The 23,927-nt window shown below is 33.4% G+C and overlaps 1 protein-coding gene across 1 annotated transcript in view; it reads left to right on the top strand.

The window, feature by feature from the left end:
- The window catches only part of LOC145269176 (uncharacterized), a 96,756-nt gene that overhangs the window by 9,518 nt on the left and 63,311 nt on the right, over window positions 1–23,927 (top strand). Inside the window, exons 2-3 of the mRNA XM_080124785.1 lie at window positions 1,652–4,202; window positions 6,957–7,034. Coding sequence (XP_079980911.1) covers window positions 3,426–4,202; window positions 6,957–7,034 — 855 coding nt within the window. The 5' untranslated portion in view covers window positions 1,652–3,425. The remainder of the gene's footprint in view (window positions 1–1,651; window positions 4,203–6,956; window positions 7,035–23,927) is intronic.

Genomic DNA, 23,927 nt, shown 5'->3' with positions numbered 1-23,927 from the left:
TTCCGAAACGATCGTACATTCGATTTTATGTTCCCTCTGATGAAAACTTGATTGATAAGTGTATGTGTATATATATATATATATATATATATATATATATATATATATATATATATATATGAACAAATGATTAATAAAACATGTTAAAAAACATCTTGAAAAAGAGTTAAAAACATATTTAATTTTAAAAAGGAAACACAAGATAAGTGGATAGTCCTTAATCCACGGAGTTTCGAAGAAATACTCTCCTTCTCATCAGAGGGCAGGAATTAGCAAAATGCGGGATCGGATTTTGCATGTAAAAGTATTTAATGAAACCACAAGTAAGTCACAGATCTTACTTGGTTAAAAAAAAAAAAGGGTGAGGTAAGGGGAATAGGAGGTAAAAGAAAAAATGATAAAAAGATTTCACATGAATGGATAGTCCGGTGAAGGGTAAAAAATCCAAGAATGGTAAAATCCAAACATGGTCGAATTAAAAACTTCAAATCCAACAGGTAAGTCCCAAAGGAATCAAGTAACTATATATATATATATATATATATATATATATATATATATATATATATATATATATATATATATAAAGGAGATTAGAATAATAGTCCAAAGAGCTGAGTGTATTTTAATGTAATAGTGAAATTACTAGTTTAATTAAAATACAGGAAATGCTCGTTGTAATTTAGATATATAATAAGCTCGATAGTTAAACGTCCTAGAGCTAATTCAATATTAAGTAATGTGATCTATAAATTAAAAGTTTTAAAAAATTTTTAAATTAAAAAATCAAAATTTAATTAAATTAAAAATCAGTTTCATAAGAAGGAACAACAACAAAGTCAATTATCTGTACGATCGTTTCGGAAACCCGTGCTTTTTATTTGTGGTATACATGAAGTTCAATTTTTCAGATTCATCTGCCTTACTGTTAATGCTAGGTTTATTTTTGGTGTCTTTTCAATTCAATAGAAATCCTCCTAAATTTGCTGATGAGGAGACCGTGCTTACCAAAAAAACTATGTATAATTGTTCTACGTGACTTCATGTATACCACAAATAAAAAGCACGGGTTTCCGAAACGATCGTACAGATAATTGACTTTGTTGTTGTTCCTTCTTATGAAACTGATTTTTAATTTAATTAAATTTTGATTTTTAAATTTAAAAAATTTTTTAAACTTTTAAATTATAGATCACATTACTTAATATATATATATATATATATATATATATATATATATATATATATATATATATATATATGCCTGTATCTACTTGACATGTGTAAGTATGAAAATTTCCTATTATTCACTAATGTATTGTCGGACCCAAGGCTCTTTTCATCATTCAAACTATATATATGTATATATATATATATATATATATATATATATATACATATATATATATATATATGCCTGTATCTACTTGACATGTGTAAGTATGAAAATTTCCTATTATTCACTAATGTATTGTCGGACCCAAGGCTCTTTTCATCATTCAAACTATATATATATATATATATATATATATATATATATATATATATATATATATATATGTGCCTGTATCTACTTGACATGTGTAAGTATGAAAATTTCCTATTATTCACTAATGTATCTAATATAGAATTTCATTTATTTTATTTCCAGATGTTCCTGCTTGAAAGTCTTGATGATTTAATTGGATCGTTATTTTCTTGGAGCTTTATTCTATTGACTCCTATATACTAATCAGGAAGATTAATAGCGAAAAATATAGTGCGCAAACTTCTGCTGTTTTTATTATTGTTTTATAAACAATGTGATGACCATTTTTAAAGAATCAACTGAAAACCGTAATTCGTATCAAACACAGCATGACATAAAACATTAAAGAAACGTTCAAAAACAAAAAAAAACATCAGTGGTAAATTATTGTTCAGAGAAACAAAGATTGTGGACCTTCTTTCATTTAGAATCGTGAAAATTGTCTAATCTATTCCCTGCTTCCTTTGTCCCTGCTTGTTTCACTTATTAGTCTAGTAGTCTTCAGCAATCTGTTGTTTTATTACTTCATTGTTATACATCTTATTTCAGTAGCAAGGTTGTGAAAATATTTTCCTGCTTACTGTTTTCGTCCTACCTACAGCCTTGGACTTTGTCTTTATTATGGTTAAGTCAATAGGCTCCTGTCTTTGTGATAAGCATCTGTCTCTCTTGTTAGCCCCTTATATCAAGTGGTTTCATCTCTACTGATCGTTTGTTCTTGATGGTTTTAATATTTGATTGTAATACATCTTATTCCAGTAGCAATAATGGGTTTGTGACTGTTTCTTCTTCAATCACAATTTTCGACTATAAAATTATGATTTGCGATAACAGAATCATTCTGATATGAAATCTATCTAAGAACACTCCCAAACACAAATTATATTTGTGTGAAATTTCATAAAAATCGGCCTGGCCGTTTCAGCGTCTCTAGAAATCAAACTCACATACATATACAGACAAAGTGCCTTTCACATATAAGTATATTATTATTTGTTTATAAATTTGATTTGTTTTTTGGGGGGAGATAGAGAACTCTTTATTGCAGCGCTGACTGGATGGATCAGTGGGCAACCTTGGCACGGCCTAATGAAGGAACCAGTGAATGTACATCTTGCATCTGCTAACAAATAGATGACATCAACATCAACATTGTGGAATTATCTTCCTGTTCAATTTTTTCCTCCTGCATACCACCTTGGTCTTTGTCTTTTCTTAATTAAGGTCAATAGGTTCCCGTATTTGTGATAATCATCTTTTGCATATTTTAGCTCTTTACATCAAGTGGTTTCATGTCTTGTTTTAATGTAACATGGCTGTTATGTTCCAATCGTGTTAGTTACAGTTCAAACCTATTGGACCCCGATGCCGTCTGGTACCATCGAAAAGGAACAGACAAACATAAATAAATACGGCTTGGCTTTTTTTTTCTGTTCTAGCAAAAGGTTTTCATTACTAGTACTTTCCAAACAATGCCTGTTTCTTATTTTTTCTAACTGTTCATTTTGTCTGCCATGTGATTAACAACAGTTTACCATCTTGACATCAGTTTAAAAGTCTCTCGTTACGACCATGGAGCCACACGTCCATCTTATCAATTTGCATGCATGCTCAAACATTGCTTCTGCTAATAGTTTTGCTAGCCATCTATTCTTTGGCTGCTGCTGCTATTTTCACATGCGCTCATACACACTTTGTAACATCTTTCTGTAGTTTCAGCAAGGTGTGAAACTATCTTCCTAGTCAGTTTTCCTTCTGTGTACAGCTTTGGTCTAATGTCAATAGGCTCCTGTCTTTGTGATGATCATCTTTTGTTCTTATTAGCTCCTTACATTAAGTGGCTTCTTATCTTGTCTTAAGCGATTTAAATAAAAATAAAACGAGTTTCATAGAAGACATGGAAAAAAACACCGAAGACAATGAATTTACTTGTGGAATATGTGGCTGTTCTTGTCCGACTAAAGCAAGAATTGAGAAACACATGCAATCACACGGTAGAGTAAAGCAATACTCCTGTGAAGTATGTGACTCTTCTTTTACTAAAAAGTCTCATCTTGTTGCACATGTTCGAACACATACTGGAGAAAAACCATTCACTTGCGAAATTTGCGAACATTCTTGTTCTCAAAAATCACATTTAACTGAACATATGCGAACCCATACCGGAGAGAAACCGTATTCTTGTGAAATATGTGGCTCTTCTTTTACTAAAAAGTCGCATTTAGTCGAACACGACCGAACACACACAAGAGAAAAGCCATATTCTTGTAATCTGTGTGAATATTCATGTTCACACAAATCAAGTTTAGTGAGGCATATTCAGACGCATAGTGGAGAGAAACGACATCCGTGTAAAGTGTGTGGAAATTTCTTCACAACAAAGGCAATTTTAGCAACACATACAAGAACCCACACTGGTGAGAAACCTCATCGCTGTGACGTATGTAGTTCTTCATTTACAAGGAAAGCGCTGTTAGTTTCACACATGCGAATGCATACCGGGGAAAAACCATATTCCTGTGGAGTGTGTGGTTCTTCTTTTACAATGAAACCTAGTTTAGTGAAACACATGAGAACTCACTCTGGGGAAAAGCCATATTCTTGTGAAATCTGTGATTATTCAAGTTCCGATAAATCAAATTTAGCAAAACATATGAAAATTCATTTCCGAACCTGAAGTCCTACCTAACTAATATTCGTGGTGAACCAAGTGCAAAAGCGATCCGGACAATTGCACTTAAGGGAACAATGAGGATACTAAAAAGAGCTCTCGGTTGATTTCAATAAAAAGCAGGGCAATTTTGGTAGTTGGTTTGGCTTCCCCATACCCAGCATTCAAATCTTCAAAGGAATAAAATTAAACCAAAATAATAAAACAAATTCAAGTTAAACCTATGAAAGTACATAGCAGAAAAAGAGAACTTCAATGCCTACCTGAGAAAATTTCAATATCTTTTGGAGAGGATTTAAATGTCTATTGAATAGAACTTGAATGCTTACTAGACATTATCATTGCATGTCTTAAGTCATTCTGTACAGAGGTTTGTCAGGGCAACCTGGCATGATGGTGCTTACCTTTACAAAGAAACCCTGACTGTTTAAAATAACATAGTACCTTAAGCAAAATAAAATCCTATTCAGTCTAGCTACCCTGTACTAGCTTATATGAGGACTGATGCACCTTCTTTAAGTGATGTTGCCTATAAAAACAACACTAAGCTTGATACTCCACCAGACTGGATTAATTCTTATCCTAAAATCCAGTAACAACAAAGACCAAACAAATACAACACATATATATTATTTAATTGGAATTCATTATTGAGATGAGTATTATTTATTAGTTTATTTATTGCGGACTATAATCCTCATCTTTCTTATTTGTTGTTTCACAACGTTTCGGCCAATTATTCCCCTGGCCTTTGTCAGGTGGTAACCACGATGGGATATGAACTTCGAATCTCCTAGCTGCATTCTCAGCAATAACTGCCATCTATAGTTGTTATCGTCTCACCACGTTTTTGGCCAAATTAGCCTCTGGCCGGCTTTGGGTAAGATTGAAACTGCTAATCAGTACGGTTCCAGGTGAGAATTGTCTGAGATAGAGGTTTCAATCCTACCCAAAGCCGGCCAGAAGCTTGGCCAAAATGTGGTGAGATGACAACTATGTATGGCAGTTATTTCTGGGAATGCAGTTAGGAGATTCTGAGTTCCTTATCCATCACCGTTACCCCTTGATGAAGGCCAGAGGAATAGTTGGCCGAAATGTCATGAAACAACAATTAAGAAAGATGAGGATAACAGTCCGTAATAAATAAATTAAATGCAACACAGTTATCTTGTAATAAGAGAGGAGAATTAATATTCCTAATTTCTTTATTAACTCAGCGAAGTGAATTTGATTGGTTGGTTGGTTAGTTGTTTCTGTTTTACGGCATATCAACCCTTTCCGGGTTATTTAATGCCGAATCCAAAGATTTTGAAGAAAAATTTTTTTATAGAATATATTTGTTGTTTTTACATCGGTTTCTATTCAACCCATAGTTGGGACCCTAACAGGTACTACCACTCCGGGTCAGAGTGGACCTGGTAGCAATAGTAATTAAAGGGTGGCTCCACACTCCCCAAAGCCCACAAGCTTGGGCCTCACCACTGGATATAGTTAAAGGTCATATCCAGGACATCCATTGAGAGACTTTTACCCTCTGCTGGGGAGCAGTCGGCGTATTCTAATGCCCCACCGACAGGGCCTGAAGTGAATTTGAATGGCTACTTGAGACAATTGCTTTTTAGAGAGGATTTAAATGCCTATCAGAGAGGATACTTACATCTACAAAGAAACCCTAATTGAATATTCAAAACAACATAGTATCCGAAGCCCAAATAAAATCCCCTTCAGTATAGCCACCCTATACTAGCTTATATGATTGGTGCACCTTCTCTAACTAATGCTTCCTATAGTAGCAACACAAACCTTGGCACTCTACCAGACTAGATGAATTGTTGTTCTGAAATCCAGTAAGACCAAGAGACCAAATTAATATAACATGGTCGATAAGAGAGGAAAATCAATATTCTTTTACCAACTCATTTACTGACTCAACGTTTGAGAGATGAAAAAAATAACTGTAATATCTATTGAATATCTACCCATTTTCTTTAGAGATAAACTGTTAGCCCCAAGAGGGGGCCCTTTAATTTTTGAGAACTTCGACTTAAAACAAAACAAAAAAAAAAGATAGCAAGATACGAGCTGTAAGGTTCTGTTGAAAAAGTTTAGAGTTATGTCAGAATCTGAAGAAGACTTTTTTTTCATAAGTCGAAAGCTTGTTTATTGTAAATATAATTATAAATAATTTATTTTGGAAGAAAACACAAGCACACGTCGTTGTTTGGATTTTTAATTTCTATAATATAATTCAAATACGAAACTATGTTTTACAAAGTGCAAATATTTTTCTCATTAACCCATAATATGCAGACACTTCTTGCACAAGAGTCATTTAAACCCAGTGTGACTAACACCTCCACGGACTACTATCCACATGCGATTTTATATCTCTGATGGGAAAGATGATTTACAAAAACAAAAATGTCAGAACCCGAGGAAGACTTTTAAAAGATTTGAAAACTTGTTTATTCTTTAAGATAAATAAATTATTTATTTTGGAGGAAAACACAAACACGTTGTTATTTTTCTTCAATAAAGTTTAACCTAAATCCACAGGAGACAGAACCTGAAGAATACTTTTTTTTTTTTTTTTTTTTTTGTAAATCAAAAGCTTGTTTATTTTTTATTCATGTATTTCTACTTTAGGAATGAATGATGAACCCCCAACAGAATTATGCACACAATCGCTCATGAAACTCTGAAAGAGCGCAGCAGCGTGATATCTTCTAATGCAAAATGTTATGTTCAACATTCCAGGAGAATTACTCAAAGACATTTAATTCCATTGGCAGACTCGTTCTCATTATATCACCAAGTTCAGCAATTTTAAGTCTGGTTAGTGCCAGATGAGTGACCATTTTGGAATACTATGTTCTGTACGTAAGAAGGTGTCCCTTGTAAACATTTTTTTTTTTTTACATCGAGGTCACCACTTATTAAGGCCCGGAAGCCACTCGGGGATAAGAGTTATTGCGTGTACAGTAATCAATGGGATAATATCATAGTAATCGTTAGTAATGGAGATTTGATAAAGTGTCTTACTTAAGCGGGATGATTTATTAGGAACTTGTTTGTGTTGGACTTGAAGACATCCAAGTTGTAGTCAGGTGGGAAGCAGGCAGACAGAACAGAGTTCCACAGGCGTGCAGTTCTAAGAAAGAAGCTTTGTTCATGGAATCTACGTTTCGATTTAGGCACAGATAAAGAGTGGGGAAAATTACTGACAGTGGTTGCAGCTAGACGGGTGTTTTTCGTGAAAGATTGGCGAGGGGGAAGCGGAGATTGGAGCTGGGACGAGCACTTGCCATGGAAATAACGATAAAACAAAGACAGGCTCGCAACATGTCTTCTGTGGGAGAGAGGTTGCAAGGAAGAAAAAGGCCATCCCCCTCTCTAAGGCTTGCATGGTTGCATGTGTTGCAGATTTATTGAAGTAATAAGTAGGAGTGTATCCACGGGACCATTAAAGGTAAATATAACAAGATCAGTAATTAATAGAAAGGTTTCACAAATCTACATTCCTGCATAAAAATAAAAATGAAATTTGGAAAATAAGAACACAAAAATCACAGTATTAGCATGAAATAAACAACATTTATTTACATGTTAGGAATATTAATTCAAATTGTTCCAACATAAGTATTTTTTTTTTATTTGTGTGTTGAATGTTCATCCTGAAAGGATAATGAAGTGAGGATTTTGTGAGAATATCACAAGATTTGAAATTTCTGATTTTTCATGATCAGAGTGCCATATATGGGCTTAAAGTTAATGTGACTATTTCTGAGAAAAACAGTCCATAAATCATGCGTGTGTGTTCATATTGTAAGAACAGTCGTTCAACATGAAATTGTTTGAAAGAAGATTTAAATTTTCGTTCAATGTGGTAACTTTCCATGATGGGAATTAAATTTCATGTGCATTGCAATTAATATCAGGACGGGTGAGGGGGTAACGTCTCCCAGTGATTGAGTTATTCTGAACATGTTCTATTCTTGAGAAATTGAAGAGGAAACTAATTTGATTTTTGGTGGGAAAATCTTTATATACAGGCCTTCTTGAATGTTCGAACCTTTCACTGTATTCATGTGAGAGTGAGCGTAATATAGTTCCTTTTGTTTTATGTATGCGTATTGTCGCATCATAACATCATGTACCTATGTGTCCTTCCTACTTGTTCTTCCTACGTGTGGGCGTTGAAATGGTGAGTGCTATTGTGACACTATAGCCTCCCTAGGAGAATTACTTGGTTGAGAAACGTCTTGGGAACGCAACCAGCTGCCCGAGGAATAAACGATATCTAACGATAGACACATGCTGGAAACACAACGAAAACAGGTCGATACATCGTCGGCTATAACTGTCTGGCATAGGTCGCATTTTGTGTGGTCATTGCAGGCATCTTACCATCGTCGGCATTGATGGCATGCTGAAATCGAATACTTGTATAAACTAGCGACAAATGCATTTTTATAGAAATACTAGCAGGGGTGCCCGGCGTTGCTCGGGTGTTTGGAGGTGTATGCTGTGCAAAAAAAGCAAAAAAACAAAAAAAATGGTTAATTTTTTAAAACTTTGACCCGTATTATGACCCCTTAAAATTTATAGTTTCGGGCTCAAATCACTTAATTAAGTTAGATCCAGGTTCAAGGAACCTATATCTAAAATTTCAAGTGTCTAGACCCAAAATTGTCGGAGGAGTTTGGTAAAGTTCTTAAAGGTCAAATCGTTGAAATTTGACCCCTTAACAGCCAAATTTCTGGCTGACACCCGTCAGATCAATTTTCCCAAATCTCAGTACCCGGTATTTCAAATTTCGAGTCTATAGACTAAAAATTGACAGAGTTATTGCGTAGGGAAATGTACACAGACAGACACACACACACAGACACACAGACAGACAGACAGGTTCACTTTTATAGATATATAGATATATAATTTATTTAACAGTTAACAAGTAGGAAGCATATTTTGCCGACCCATCACGTATAGCGAGCAAATCTCAACTGTTTTTAAACAATGAAATTATATTGCATTTCTCTCTTTCTTCATTGAAAGAGAGAGAATGGGAGTGAATGAGAGAAATAGAGAAAGAAAGAGAGTGAACGAGAGACATAAAAAGAGAGAAGGTATATTCATACAGGTTAAACATTGTTTTGTTTTTGAATGCCTCTTGATGAGTTCCCCTTGTGTGACCTTTCAATCTCTAAGGTTTTATATCGTTTTGCCTTGATTCAATATTATAAACAAACTGTCATTCTTGGCTTAAGTCATCACAGAACACTTTCAGAATCACAAACACCTGTTTTACACAATTGCACCGCACTGAAATGTGTGTGTGTATGTGTGTTTGCCTCCACATAAGTGCAGGCAAAGTTAGAGACAAGGTTCATTAATATAGAAGCCCCTAGCTCCCTTAAAAAGGGGCTAGCCATTGTGCCGATGTTCCTGCTGGGGATTCATTCCGGCTGGGCATTGTGGTTGCTATACTCAACTTTCTATTTGCACTATTTTTATTTTATAGCTATTAAACTATTATTTTTCAAATTTAGTGTATCCATTTATCTATATTTATACAGGGTGGCCCACTTAAATTAGCCCCCCCCCCAAAAAAATATATAGTAGAGAGGAGGAAAATTCTTTTATTGTTTAAATTATCTGTAATGTTATAAAAGATGCTGGAAGTGTTCCCCGTTGACATCTATGCATTTCTGGGCGCGTTTAACAAGGTTGGCAGATACTGCCTGTAGATCTCTAGTGATTCTCTTGAAATCATTAGTGTTATGGCGAGATGAACAATTCACCACCGGAACTTTTTATCAAAAGAACGTTATCCCTGGTTGTAAGAGACTTCCCTGGGCGGGAACACTTAAAAACGTAACATGCTGTCTCTGTAAATATTCTCAATAAACTTCTCTAATTCTTTATTAACTTCAGAACCTCTTTATCCATTGATTTTCCTTGTGGAATACCTTTTCTTGAATATCCTTTTATTACGGCCACCCACCGCAGGATATATCAATTGGCGACGAAGATGAGATACGAACTGTAAATTCATCTAAAAAAAACAAAAACAAAAAAACACGTGGTAACCGAGAACATTCTGAAAATTGTTATTCACAAACTTCACTTTTAATTGAAGAAAAGCTTCTAAGAAAGCAAAAAACTGGTGTCTGCCACAAATTTACGCAAGTAAAAAATAATTTTTATATTATTGACGAGTTAAACTCCGTTTTTCTCTTTTTAAACTCCCAAAGAGTTGACGTAATATAACGTGTGTGTGTGTGTGTGTGTGTGTGTGTGTGTGTGTGTGTGTGTGTGTGTGTGTGTGTGTGTGTGTGTGTGTGTCTAAATTGTGACTTTCTTATGACCAACTGTTATGGCGAGATGAGCAATTCACCGCCGGAACGTTTTATCGAAAGAACGTTATCACAGAGAGCCTTCCCTGGGCGGGAACACTTAAAAAACGTAACATGCTGTCTCTATAAATATTCTCAATAAACTTCTCTATTTCTTTATTAACTTCAGAACCTCTTTATTCATTTATTTTCGTGTGGAATACCTTTCTTGAATATCCTTTTATTACGGCCACCCACCCCATGGCGACGAAGATGAGATACGAACTGTAAATACATCTGAAAAAAAAGGAAAAAAAAAAAACAAAAACAAAAAAACACGTGGTAACCGAGAACATTCTGAAAATTGTTGTTCACAAAGTTCACTTTTAATTGAAGAAAAAGCTTCTGAGAAAGCGAAAGACTGGTGTCTGCCACAAATTTACGCAAGTAAAAAATAATTTTTATATTATTGACGAGTAAAACTCCGTTTTTCTCTTTTTAAACTCCCAAAGAGTTGACGTTATATAACGTGTGTGTGTGTGTGTGTGTGTGTGTGTGTGTGTCTGTGTGTAAATTGTGACTTTCTCCATGAGAGATATTTTTCATCTCGTTATTACTAAAAATAAAAAAATAAAAAAAAATAAAAAAAAACGATTAACGGACGTGTTTTTTGTATTTGGTTAATACGATAAAAAACCAACAAATGAACAATACTGAAGAATCTCTGTTTATTTAATAAAGAAAATTTTTTAAAGAAGTTTACGTGTGTCTGCTGAAGTAGACGAAAAAAGAGTCTCTTGAAATTTTGTCAAGTGTTATTTAACGGTGATTTTTTTTTTGGAAATTTCCTATGTGTTGACAATTTTCTGTGAAAATAAGCATCTTGTTTTTGAACAATATGTTTTTTTTTCTCTGTGGTATACGTTAACTTGCTATTGATACATTTAAAAAGAAAATGACATCGGAACAAATAGCAACGTTGACAAAAACGTTAACTGAGAGTTTAATCGCTCAACAAAAAGCCCAAATGGATTTTTAGAAACAAATGCTAATTCAACAAGAACGTTTCGAAACTCTTGTAATACAACAAACGACGGATAATCGCTTATTTTGTGAAACGATTTTGTCAGAAACATTTAAGGAGGGTGCATCCAGATTTTTTCGGCTGAGGGTATAGCGAACTCGCTTTCAGAGTTTAAATATGACCCAGAAAAAGGTGACACTTTTCCAGCCTATTATCGTAGGTTTGAAACGATATTTACAAAACGATGCGAGAAGTGGTCGGATGAGGAAAAAATAACACTATTACTCCAAAAAATGGGCACAGAAGAAATTACTAAATTCACGAATTTGATATTGCCTAAAAAACCGGAAGAGATCTCTTTTTCTGAAACGGTGAAAATTTTGTGTGTTATATTCGGTGAAAGAGATAGTCTTTTTCATACACGGTATAGGTGTTTAAATATGTCAAAAGACGAAACTGATGACATTGTCACATATGCGAGCAAAGTCAACGCCCAGTGTGAACTGTTTAAATTAAAGGATTTATCAGTGGACATGTTTAAGTGCTACATATTTGTCCAGGGACTGACAGCACCGAAGGACAAGGATTTAAGGTCAAGGATATTATCAATCATGGAGCAAGACCCGGAAATGAACTTGCAAAAAGTGACAGAAGAATGTCAAACATTGATAAATGTAAAAAGGGACACTACGAGGATTAAAAAGACTTTCTTTTGGACTAAAAGTGGCCCCAGCACTATTTCAGCAAATAATGGATACGATGCTTGCTGATTTAGATGTTGCAATCGCATATTTGGATGACATCCTTGTCAAAAGTAAAAATGTACAGAAATATAAGGAACACATCAGAGCAGTTTTCCAAAGAATTGAGGAATTTGGTTTCAAGTTAAGTGCCGAAAAATGTGAATTCTTTTTAAAACAGATAAAATATCTTGGTCAAATTATCGACAGCCAAGGCAGAAGACCGGATCCTCAGAGAACAGAAACAATCGAGAGGATGCCAGCACCCAATAATGTTGCCCAGTTACAATCTTTTTGGGGTTTGGCTCAATATTATGCTATTTATATTCCAAACATGCATAAGTTGAGAGCACCATTGAATGATTTGTTAAAAAAAAGGACAAAAGTGGATTTGGTCAAAAGAATGCCAAAATGCGTTTGAAGATATTAAGAAATGCCTGCTATCAGATTTAGCTCTAGCACATTTTGATCCACAGAAAGAATTGATTGTTGCATCAGATGCAAGTGACTACGGAGTAGGAGCAGTTCTTCTCCATAAACTTGAAGATGGATCAACAAAGCCAATAGCCCATGCATCCAGATCACTTTTGCTGGCTGAAAGAAACTATTCTCAAATTGAAAAAGAAAGCTTGGCGATTATTTATGCCATTAAAAAATTCCATAGATTTATTCATGGAAAGATGTTTACTTTGCAAACCGACCACAAACCCTTATTGACTATTTTTGGCTCTTAAAAAGGCATACCTACGCACACTGCGAACAGACTCCAACGATGGAGCATAATTCTACTAAATTATAACTTTAAAATGGAGTACATTTCATCCAAAAATATCGGACATGCAGATGGACTGTCCAGGCTCATCCAAAAGTGTGCAGAACCTTTGGAAGACACAGTGATAGCTGCATTAACAGAGGAAAAAGAACTCTTCGGATTACTGAGCAACACAATCAGAGAGTTACCAGTGACTCTAGACGAAATAAATAAGGCAGCAGAAAAGGATGACTATATTGTGAAAATGAAAAGGTTGGTGCAACTAAATGGAAAATCAAAAAAAGACCCTAAAATTTTACCATTTTCCATTTGTGCTCAAACCTTGATGTACGCAGACAGAGACGTCATACTGACTACGCTTCAGAGAAGAATTTTAAAAGAATTTCATAGTGGTCATCCAGGCATGTCGAGAATGAAAGCTTTAATGCGTGGATATACGTATTGACCTAGGATGGACCAGGACATTGAAAAACTCATAAGAGAGTGTCAAGGGTGTCAGCTAGCAGCAAAGGCACCACCTGTGCAGATACAACCGTGACCAAAGACTGATACACCGTGGACTCGGTTACATATCGATTATGCAGGTCCTTTAAATGGACATTATTTCTTAGTGGTCGTCGACAGTTTCACAAAATGGCCAGAAGTGTTTAAATACAAACACCCTACATCGATGAGTACAATAGATGCATTAAGAGTTCTCTTCAGTCGTTTTGGAGTGCCTAAAACTATTGTCAGCGACAACGGCACCCAATTTACCAGCAAAGAATTCGAAGAATTCTGCAAGGCTCTAGCCATTGAACATTTAACAACGGCAATCTACCACCCAAGGTCAAATGGCCTAGCAGAGAGGTTCGTCGATACATTCAAAAGAGCTTTGAAGAAAAACCAAAGCATGGACACTGACGAGAAGAGTCTTGAACAATTTTTATCGGTGTACAGGATAACTCCAAACCCAAACACTGATACCGGTTCGTCACCAGCTGAACTGATGTTTGCACGGAAAATCAGATCTGTATTTGACAGAATTTTACCAAGTGCAACCAGAGTAACAACAACAAAAGAAAATTTTCCAACAAGGTTTTACAAACCTGGTGACAGAATATTCTTCCTGAGTTACAGGAGTGGAAAAAATTTTGGGGAGGAGTGGATTATCATGAAAAGAATCGGACACATGCTATATTCTGTAAGAAGTAATAAATTCGACTGTCGCAGGCATATAAATCAGCTAAGACCTCGACACACTGATGACTACAAACAGGCAGAAGAAAATGACCTGCCCCTAGAGGTTTTGTCTGATTCTTTTAATATTCCCCAACCCTTAACAGAACTTACTCCAGATTTGAGAGTTCCAGCTTCTCCACCAACCCATACGATATTGAGGAGAAAAAGTACAAGAGTGAAAAGAAAAGTTAACCGTCTGAGCTCCAAGCCAAAAAGCAAACGATATTAAGCCAAATTCTCTTGGGAGAAATTGTCTTAGGGGGAGGTGTTATGGCGAGATGAGCAATTCACCACCGGAACTTTTTATCGAAAGAACGTTATCACCGGTCACCGGTTGTGAGAGCCTTCCCTGGGGCGGGAACACTTAAAAACGTAACATGCTGTCTCTGTAAATATTCTCAATAAACTTCTCTAATTCTTTATTAACTTCAGAACCTCTTTATCCATTGACTTTCCTTGTGGAATATCTTTCTTGAATATCCTTTTATTACGGCCACCCACCGCAGGATATATCAATTAGCAATGTTCTCCTGTAGGTTGTGAGGATTATTTGCATAAACTTTTTGTTTTAAAGTCCCCCAAAGATAAAAATCAGATGATGACAAGTCCGGAGAATGTGGTGGCGATGACCTTTTGCTTATTGTTCTCTCTTCCATAAACATGTCATGAACTCATGTCAGTGATTTGTGAGACGTGTGGCATGTAGCACCATCTTGTTGGAAAAAGAGTTGCATTTTGTCTTGTGGTGTCAGTTGGTCGTAAGAGAAAGATTGGAGAGGTTGGACTACTTTTAAGCAGGCCATGCTCTTTGTATTTATTTATTCATGTTAAGCTTCATATCTTTATTTTTCTATTTAGCTTATTTTTTTATGTATATGAATATGGATTAGTATATTTGTTTGATAATATGAGTATGTTTGTATATGTATGTGTGTATATATGCATGTGCATATGTCTATATATGTATGTATACGCATATGTATATGTCTATATGTGCATGTGTATGTATATGTGTGTGTATGCATGTATGTATATATGCATATATACATATCTATATATGCATGTCAGCGTCCGAATACATACATAAATTTGTATACATACATAAATGCGTACGCTTTACAGTGGGACTGATATACAAATAATGATTATTATTTCCATGACATAAACATTGTTGTTGTTGTTATTAATATTATCATTATTACTAGAAGTGTAAGCCATGTTTAGTTTCAGAACAGTTTCCGATGGTTAGTTGTTCTACACAAGTCCTGGGAGGTGACTGGTTCTCATTAGACAGTTCTCGAGTTGGAATCCACAAGCTAAAGATGCTTCCCGTGTTGGCACGAAGAAAACATATGCAAAGTTGCTACAGAAAAGGTTTAATATTTATGGAGCAATTTTGGTTTCTGATTGGTTTGTAGTGGAACGTTAATTAATTCGATTCGTCAGTTCCTAGCAGCATCGTTTATAAATAGAATCTCCCCACTATATGGGACCATACCCCATTATAGGACTTCACTATGATGGGATGTGTCTCCTAGCGGCTTTGGCTGCAGGGAGACAGGGTAGTACAAGTCAAGGATTCGTCACTTGACACTCAGCCCAACAGGTGAGGGGCCAGGAACCGGCCCAGCACCTGTTGGACTGAGGTACACCGCCTGGGTAATACCTAGGAGGTCCACCCTCCCAGGCCTTGCCACCGGGCTTTCCGGTGGGGCAAGTTTATTGCTTGCTGCCTGAGGCGCCCCGACCGGGGAATGCCGACGGGGTTACTCAGGCAATTTTTAAAATTGCAGGAGTGCCTCTCCTTTAGGGGATCCTGCTGGGTTTCCACTTTCCAGGCCTTGTGCCAAATAATGCTGAGGTGGGTAGCATTTAAATAACTACCCCATTATAAGACAAAAATATTGCAACAGTTATTATTATTATTATTAGTAGTAGTAGTAGTAGTATTAGTAGTAGTATTAGTAGTAGTAGTAGTAGTAGTAGTAGTAGTAGTAGTATTTACCTTTAGTTTTAACACTTTTTATGTTTTTACGAAACAAAAGTAAAAGAAAGAAACCCCGTTTTATAAAAGAAAGTAATTATTTTATTTAGAAGAATTAATTCAGTTTAAACAATTATTGTGTTATTACGAAACAACAAAAATGTAATTTTGGTACCACGCTGAAATAATAACCTTATTATTTCGAAAGCCATTCTTAACATGGGGAGAGGAGGGTATCGTTTAAAAGCCATTTCGGGGGCACTTGTGTAGTATACAGACGGCGGCTATTGTTAGAGGGCGATAACTCCAATTTCTTCTTGGTCAAATAAGTAACAAACAAGATTTTTTTTCCGAACAGAAAAATATTTGAAACCCAAACATTTATTTTATCAAAATGTATCAATATATAATTGTAAAAACGTTTATTGTATGAAAATGTATCAATATATAATTGTATAAACATTTCTTGTATAAAAATATATCAATATATAATCATAAAAACATTTATTTAAAAGTAAACGTATTTTTTTTAATGATTGCTCCCTCAAAGCATTTTCTTCCACTTTCTTCGTATATATCTCAGACTTTATTTTTAATCGCGCGTGAATTTATTTTATTTATTTTTTTTTTTTTCTTTGGGTAAATTTGATTCATACTTTTATTTCGTGCTTGTTTTTATTTTATTTAATTTTTATTTATTATTTTCTCCACTAAATATTATTTTTTTGTTAAATTATTTTTTTCGTACATATTCAAATAATGCTTTTGCCCCCCCCTCTTTTTTGGCCTCAAATAGTACCTTCAAAAAGCTTTCGTGATTAAATAAACCAAAGAAAACCTTTTGCGCATGCGCTTTGAAGGAGTAATTATTAAATAAAAAACATCAGAACCCACGTTTCCCGTGAAGTACCAAATTTTCTAAATAAAATATTTGTTTTATTATTTGATAATACAAGGAGTGTTTTCTTTTTTGGTTTGTTTTGTAATAACACAGGAAATGTTAAAAACTAGAGTATTTTCGTGTCTTCCGTTCGGTTTCGTTTTTCGTCTTTCGTTCGGTTTGGTTTTTCGTGTATTTCGTTCGGTTTCGTTACATAATCAACCGTATCCATGTCCGGTAGCTTGATTTTTTTTCCGAGCAATGATCTTGGACATAACTTAAAAATATACAAATTTATTTTATTTTGGAGAGTGGAGAGACTAGTTTTAAAACTATATCTACTTCCGTATTTTCTTTAATTTTCGGACATTTTTTGTTAAAAATTATTTACTAAGTAATGTCGAATGCGACATTACTTGTTATTTCTTTTGAACTAAATAAACTCTTTAAATAAGTTTAAACACCAAAAACTTACAAAGCATTACCTAAAAATATACAAATTTATTATCGGGTGTGGGGGCTCGTTTTAAAACTTTATCTACTTCAGTATTTTCTTTAATTTTCTATTTTTGAATGATTATCGAGACTCCTAAGACGTGATTATCGTATGTCGGACATTTTTTGCACAAAAGTAACACTCTACATTACTTGTTTTTTTTTTTGTTTTTGTTTTTACTAAATAAACTCTTTAAAATAAGTTGAACACCCAAAAACTTTCAAAGCTAGGTAGAAAACGAAAACTTAGAAAAATCAATTTAATTTTTTTAAAACAACTATAAACAAGTAAAAATATTTTTAAAAAAATATTATGGGATGTGTATTCTCTTTTAAAGACAATATCTTCTTCAAGAAGAAACTGTGTTTTCAATCGATGTTTGTTTATTCAATAAGGGACCAGTTTTCCTTCTTAGCAAAAGGGGACGAGTTTTCCGGGGTCGAGTTTTCCGGGTATGAGTTTTCCTAAATTCGCAAATTTCATAATGGCTAACTCCAACGTGCTCTCACAAGAACGTGTTTTTCCGCTAAAAAAAAAACAAAAAAAAAAAACTACTCGATCAAATTAAACGACAATTTTTTTCGAAGATCTTCAGTCCACAACGGATACATACAACTTTTTCCGATATTTTCATTTTTTAATGTCTTGACTAAACTATACAAGTACCAAAAAGTATCGCAGCGTTTGGGGGCATTAACAGGTTTTATATAGACGATTTAATTGAAATTTAAGAAAAACTCTTTAATATGACGTTACGTTTTCTGCCTAAATAAGGGGAGGTTATCGCTTAAGAACACATAAAATCATGACGTCATAAGAAAAGAGGTAATTCCCAATCCTTTATTATTGCTGGTCCGTCTCTTGCAATCGCAACGGTAAATTGTTTACATTTTTATAAATACTTTAATTCTTTGGTGTTTATCGCATATTCAAGTTTCAGTGCGGGAACAACTATGGGCATTTTTTTTTTTTTTTACTATAGACAACAAACCGAAAAAATATTTTAAAAAGCGAAAACAAATATATATATAAAAAATACGGCAATCCGGCATATTCCTTGAAGCAAGGTTGGTACAACGCTCTCAAACTCTATATCACATAATAGGAACCAAACTTTCTTAATCACCGTTATGTAAACAAATGTGCCCGGAAAACTCGTCCTTTTTTGCTAGGTAGGAAAACTGGTCCCTTATTGAATATATGTCGATTGAAAACACATTTTATGACTCTCTTGAAGGAGATATTGTTTTTAAAGGAGACTACGCACCCGCACCCCCCCCCCATAATATTTAAAAAAATATATATTTTTAACTCTTGTTTTAAAAACATAAATTGACCACGGAGTCAAGACACGAAAAGCGAAACCATATATTTATTTTAAAAAAATACCCCAGTTTTAACACTTTTTCTGTTATTACGAAACAAAAATAAAAGAAGACACGGTGCTAGTGCAAAGAGTGATCCGCGCTATTTTTTTAAATCGTATTTCCAAGTTTAATTAAAGTTTTATGATATGTTTTTTATATTCAATTGTAAGGTTGAAGTATAGAATAGGTACAAAACACCCTCCCCTCCCCATGTTAAGAATGGCTTTTTAAATAATAACGTTATTATTTACGTCCGGCACTCTCTGCACTAGTAGTATCGAAAACACTTACGTAGGGTTTGTATTACTATACACATAGACTCGAAAAAATTGCCAAAAAAACAAATATATAACAAATGTTATCAAAGGCAAGATAAATTACTTTTCTACCTAATTGTATACTTTTTAGTGTTTTTATTTAATGTAACATATTTATTCAGCTCGAAAAACATACAGTGTTTACCGATGTATTGGAAAATTTAAAATGGCGCCCGACTCTCTCTTGAACACGGTAAGTTTGGGAAAAGGTGTTACAAATAAGAAACTATCTAAAATACCGTTAGAAACACACCAAATATATGCCACGGTAAGATACTGAGCGAGTTTCTAGCAGTATTTTGTCTCATTTTCTATTTTTAACTCATTTCTCAAAACTTACCGTGTTCAAGAGAGAGTCGGTAAACACTGTATGCTTTTCGAGCTGAATAAACATGTTACATTGAATAAAAACACGAAAAATATATCCAGTTTGGTAGAAAAGTAACTTATCTTGCCTTTGATAACATTTATTTGTTATATATTTGGTTTTTGACAACTTTTTCGAATCTATGTGTATAGTAAAACAAACCCCTTATATATTATCAAAGAAAGCAATTATTTTATTTAGAAGAATGAATTTAGTTTAAAACAATTCTTGTGTTATTACGAAACAATAAAAAAGAAAACACGATACTTATGTATTTTTAGTACCATGCTGAAATAATAACATTATTATTTCAAAAGCCATTCTTAACATGAGGAGAGTGGGGGATCGTTTAAAAGTTATTTCGTGGGCACTTGTGCAGTATGCAGACGGCGGCTATTGTTAGGGGGCGATAACTTTAATTTCTTCTAGGTCAAATAGTGAGGCAAATACGTAACAAACAAGATTTTTTTTCCGAACAGAAAAATATTTGAAAACCAAAAACATTTATTGTATAAAAATGTATCAATATATAATTGTAAAAACATTTATTTAAAAGTCTGCGTAAGAAAATATAATTTTAATAAAACAATTTGGAAATAAAATAAATTGGATTTTTGTAAAGTAAAATAGCTTCTTTTTTTTTTTTTTTTTTCGAACAAATAAATGATTTAAATGAAACATTTTTTTTAATTAAAGCAACTTTGAAGGGTCAACAACAAATTAATAATTTAAATGTTTTTTGACCGAGAAGCGCCATCTGGTGACAGTCTAGTGAAACACACCAAGAAAACATGGCCACGGTCGTCGGTCCGCACACTGCACGAGTGCCTTTTGTTGTTTCGTGAACACAAAAAGTGTTAAAACTAAATTAATTTTTTAAAATATTTGTTTTATTATTTGGTAATACAAGAAGTGTTTTGTTGTTGTTGTTGTTTGTTTTGTGATAACATAAGAAATGTTAAAAACTAAAATTATTATTATTTTTTTTTTTTAGAAATATATGGTTTCGTTTTTGTGTCTTCCATTCGGTTTCGTTTTTCATGTCTTCCGTTCGGTTTCATTACATAATCAACCATATCCACTTCCGGTAGCTTGATTTTTTTTTCTGAGCAGTGATCTTGGACATATATACAAATTTATTTTCTTTTGGTGGTGGGGGGAGGCTCGTTTTAAAACTATATCTACTTCAGTATTTTCTTTAATTTTCTATTTTTGAGCGATTATCGAGACTCTTAAGACGTCATCCTCTCAAGTCGAACATTTTTTGTTTAAACATAACACTCGACTCGACAATATTTTTTTTCTTTATGTTTTAATTAAATAAACTCTTTAAAATAAGTTGAACCACTAAAAACTTACAAAGCTAGGTAAAAAATGAAAATTAAAAAAAATCAATTTAATTTTTTTAAAACAGCAGTAAACAAGTAAAAATATTTTTAAATATTATGGGATGTGTATTCTCTTTTAAAGACAATATCTTCTTGAAGAACGGTCATAAAATGTGTTTTCAATTGATATTTATTCAATAACGGACGAATTTTCTGGGGATGAGTTTTCCTAAATTCCTAAACAATATGTAAATAGATTTAGATAAGCAGAACTTTTTTTTAATAATAAATTTTTTTTTTATTTTAAACAATATATACAGAACATTTTTTTTAATAATAAATTTTTTTATTTATTTTAAACAATATATACAGAACATTTTTTTTAATAATAATTTTTTTATTTATTTTAAACAATATATACAGAACATTTTTTTTTAATAATAATTTTTTTTATCTATTTTAAACAATATATACAGAACATTTTTTTTTTAAATTTGGGTATTTTTTATGACCTGCCTCAGCATAGTACAAACATCCCCAACCATCCCATGTTAAGAACGACTTTCAGAATGACGCCCCAACCTCCCCATGTTAAGAACGACTTTCGAGATTGTGGGGGGTATTTAGAAAGCCGTTCTTAACATGGGGAGGTTGGGGTGTTTATAATACGCTGGGGCAGGTCGTAAAAATTTACCAAAATTTGAAACAATATAATCACATAAATAATAATTAATATTTTAGCTATTATTTATAATATTTAAAGACTGATACTTTTAAAAACAATGTTCTCTTCAAAAATACACATTCTTTTCAAAAACACACATTAAAAAGTTTAAAAAATTATATGGATTTCTTACAATGATGGAAAAAAACATATAGATTCGAAAAAGTTGTAAAAAAAAACAAAATATATAACAAATAAATTTTATCAAAGACAAGATAAGTTAATTTTCTACCTAACTGGATAAGTTTTTAGTGTTTTTATTTGATGTAACGTGTTTATTCAGCTCGAAAAACAGTGTTTAATCGATATATTTGAAAAATACAAATGGCAGCGGATTCTGTGTTGAATACATAAGTTTGGGAAAATGAGTTAAAATTAAAAAAGTATACAAAATACTGTTAGAAATCCACTGAATATATGGCAGCCTATGTCACCGTAACATATATTGAGTCGGTTTCTGACAATATTTTGTATAGTTTTTTTAGTTTTAACTCATTTTCCTAAATTTACGTATTCAACAAAGTCCGCCACCGTTTGCATTTTTCAAATACTTCTGTAAACACTACATGTTTTTCGAAACGAATAAACGCATTACATTAAATAAAAACACTAAAAACTTATCCAGTTAGGTGGAAAAGTAACTTATCTCGTCTTTGATAACATTTATTTGCTATATATTTTTTTTTTTTTTTTTACAACTTTTTCGAATCCATGTATATATTAAAACCAACCACCCAAAAATTTAGAAAATGAATATCAAAATTAAATTAAATTTAAACTGCATGAATCCGGTACATTATATTGCTGAATAAATTGTGTTTAATTCTTCGATGCCAGAGAAATTCCTGTAGGCAGCCGTAACGGTGATTAGAGAAATTTGATTCGTTTTATGTGAGGGTTTGAGAGTATTTTGTCAATCTTGCCTTGAGGAATATGCCAGATTGCCACAAATACATATCAAATGCGAGTAAGTTACTCATCTAACAAGTGGGATAAGTTTTTAGTGCTTTAACTTATTTTAAAGTGTTTATTCAGTTTGAAAAGCAAATAATGTCGAATGTTGTGTAAAAACAAGAAAAATGGCCGACACGAGAGGATCACATCTTTAGAGGTTGGATAATAACTCAAAAATAGGAAACTAAACAAAATACTAATATAAACCCACTCATCAATAAATATTACCGTGACATTTATTGGGTGGGTTTAGGGTGACATTTATTGGGTGGGTTTAGGGTTAGGGTTAGGGTGACATTTATTGGGTGGGTTTCTACCAGTATTTTGTTTGATCTATTTTTGAGCAATTATCGAAACTCTACCTATAACCGCCTCAGGTGCACCGGTTTTTCTTGTTCTAACGTGACACAAGACACTATTTGTGTTTCAAAGTAAATAAACGCCTTAAAATAAGTTAATACACCAAAATTTTATCCAGCTGGGTAGAAGAGTGACTTATTTTGCCTTTAGTAACATTTATTTGTTATATATTTGTTTTTTCGTTTTGTTGTCTGTAGTAAAAAAATGCTCAAACTATTATTTGATAATTAATGAATATTTTCTTCAACTGGTGTCATGTGTACGTTAGTTGTTTTTGGAGGGAGAGGAGGGTTGAGTAATCAACATTTTTCCACTCTGAATATGTTTTTATGATATATCTTTTACATGTATATTAAACAGTTTGGTTGTATTGAAGCTGTTTGCTCTGAAAGCGGTTGCCAAATTTAGTTTTGTCAGGTTTTAATAGAACTAGAAGGGCAAATTAATCAACAGTATTGTCTGATTTTTACAGATTTCTTTTATTTTGCAAACATTAATTTGTTTTCTGATTTTTGTGGATTAGTCCATAATACAAATTATCTGTCATATAAAAATACAGTTTCATCAACAATATTCTGTATTTGATAGGCTATAATTTTGATGCATAATCTATATATCTGTAAAAGTGAACCTGTCTGTGTGTGTGTGTGTCTGTGTACATTTCCCTATGCAATAACTCTGTCAATTTTAAATCTACAGACTCGAAATTTGACATATAGGGTACTGAGATTTGGGAAAATCTTTGTAATCCGTTTTCGTTGACCTTTGAGAACTCTACCAAACTCCTCCGACAATTGTGGGTATAAACAATTTAAATTTTAGATATAGGTTCCTTGGACATGGATCTAACTTAATA

The sequence above is a fragment of the Euprymna scolopes genome, chromosome 45 (genome assembly GCF_053919585.1).
Source record: "Euprymna scolopes isolate OS-2025 chromosome 45, ASM5391958v1, whole genome shotgun sequence".
In the NCBI taxonomy this organism is placed as follows: Eukaryota; Metazoa; Mollusca; class Cephalopoda; order Sepiida; family Sepiolidae; genus Euprymna; species Euprymna scolopes.
This window is presented reverse-complemented; position numbering and strand designations above follow the sequence as displayed.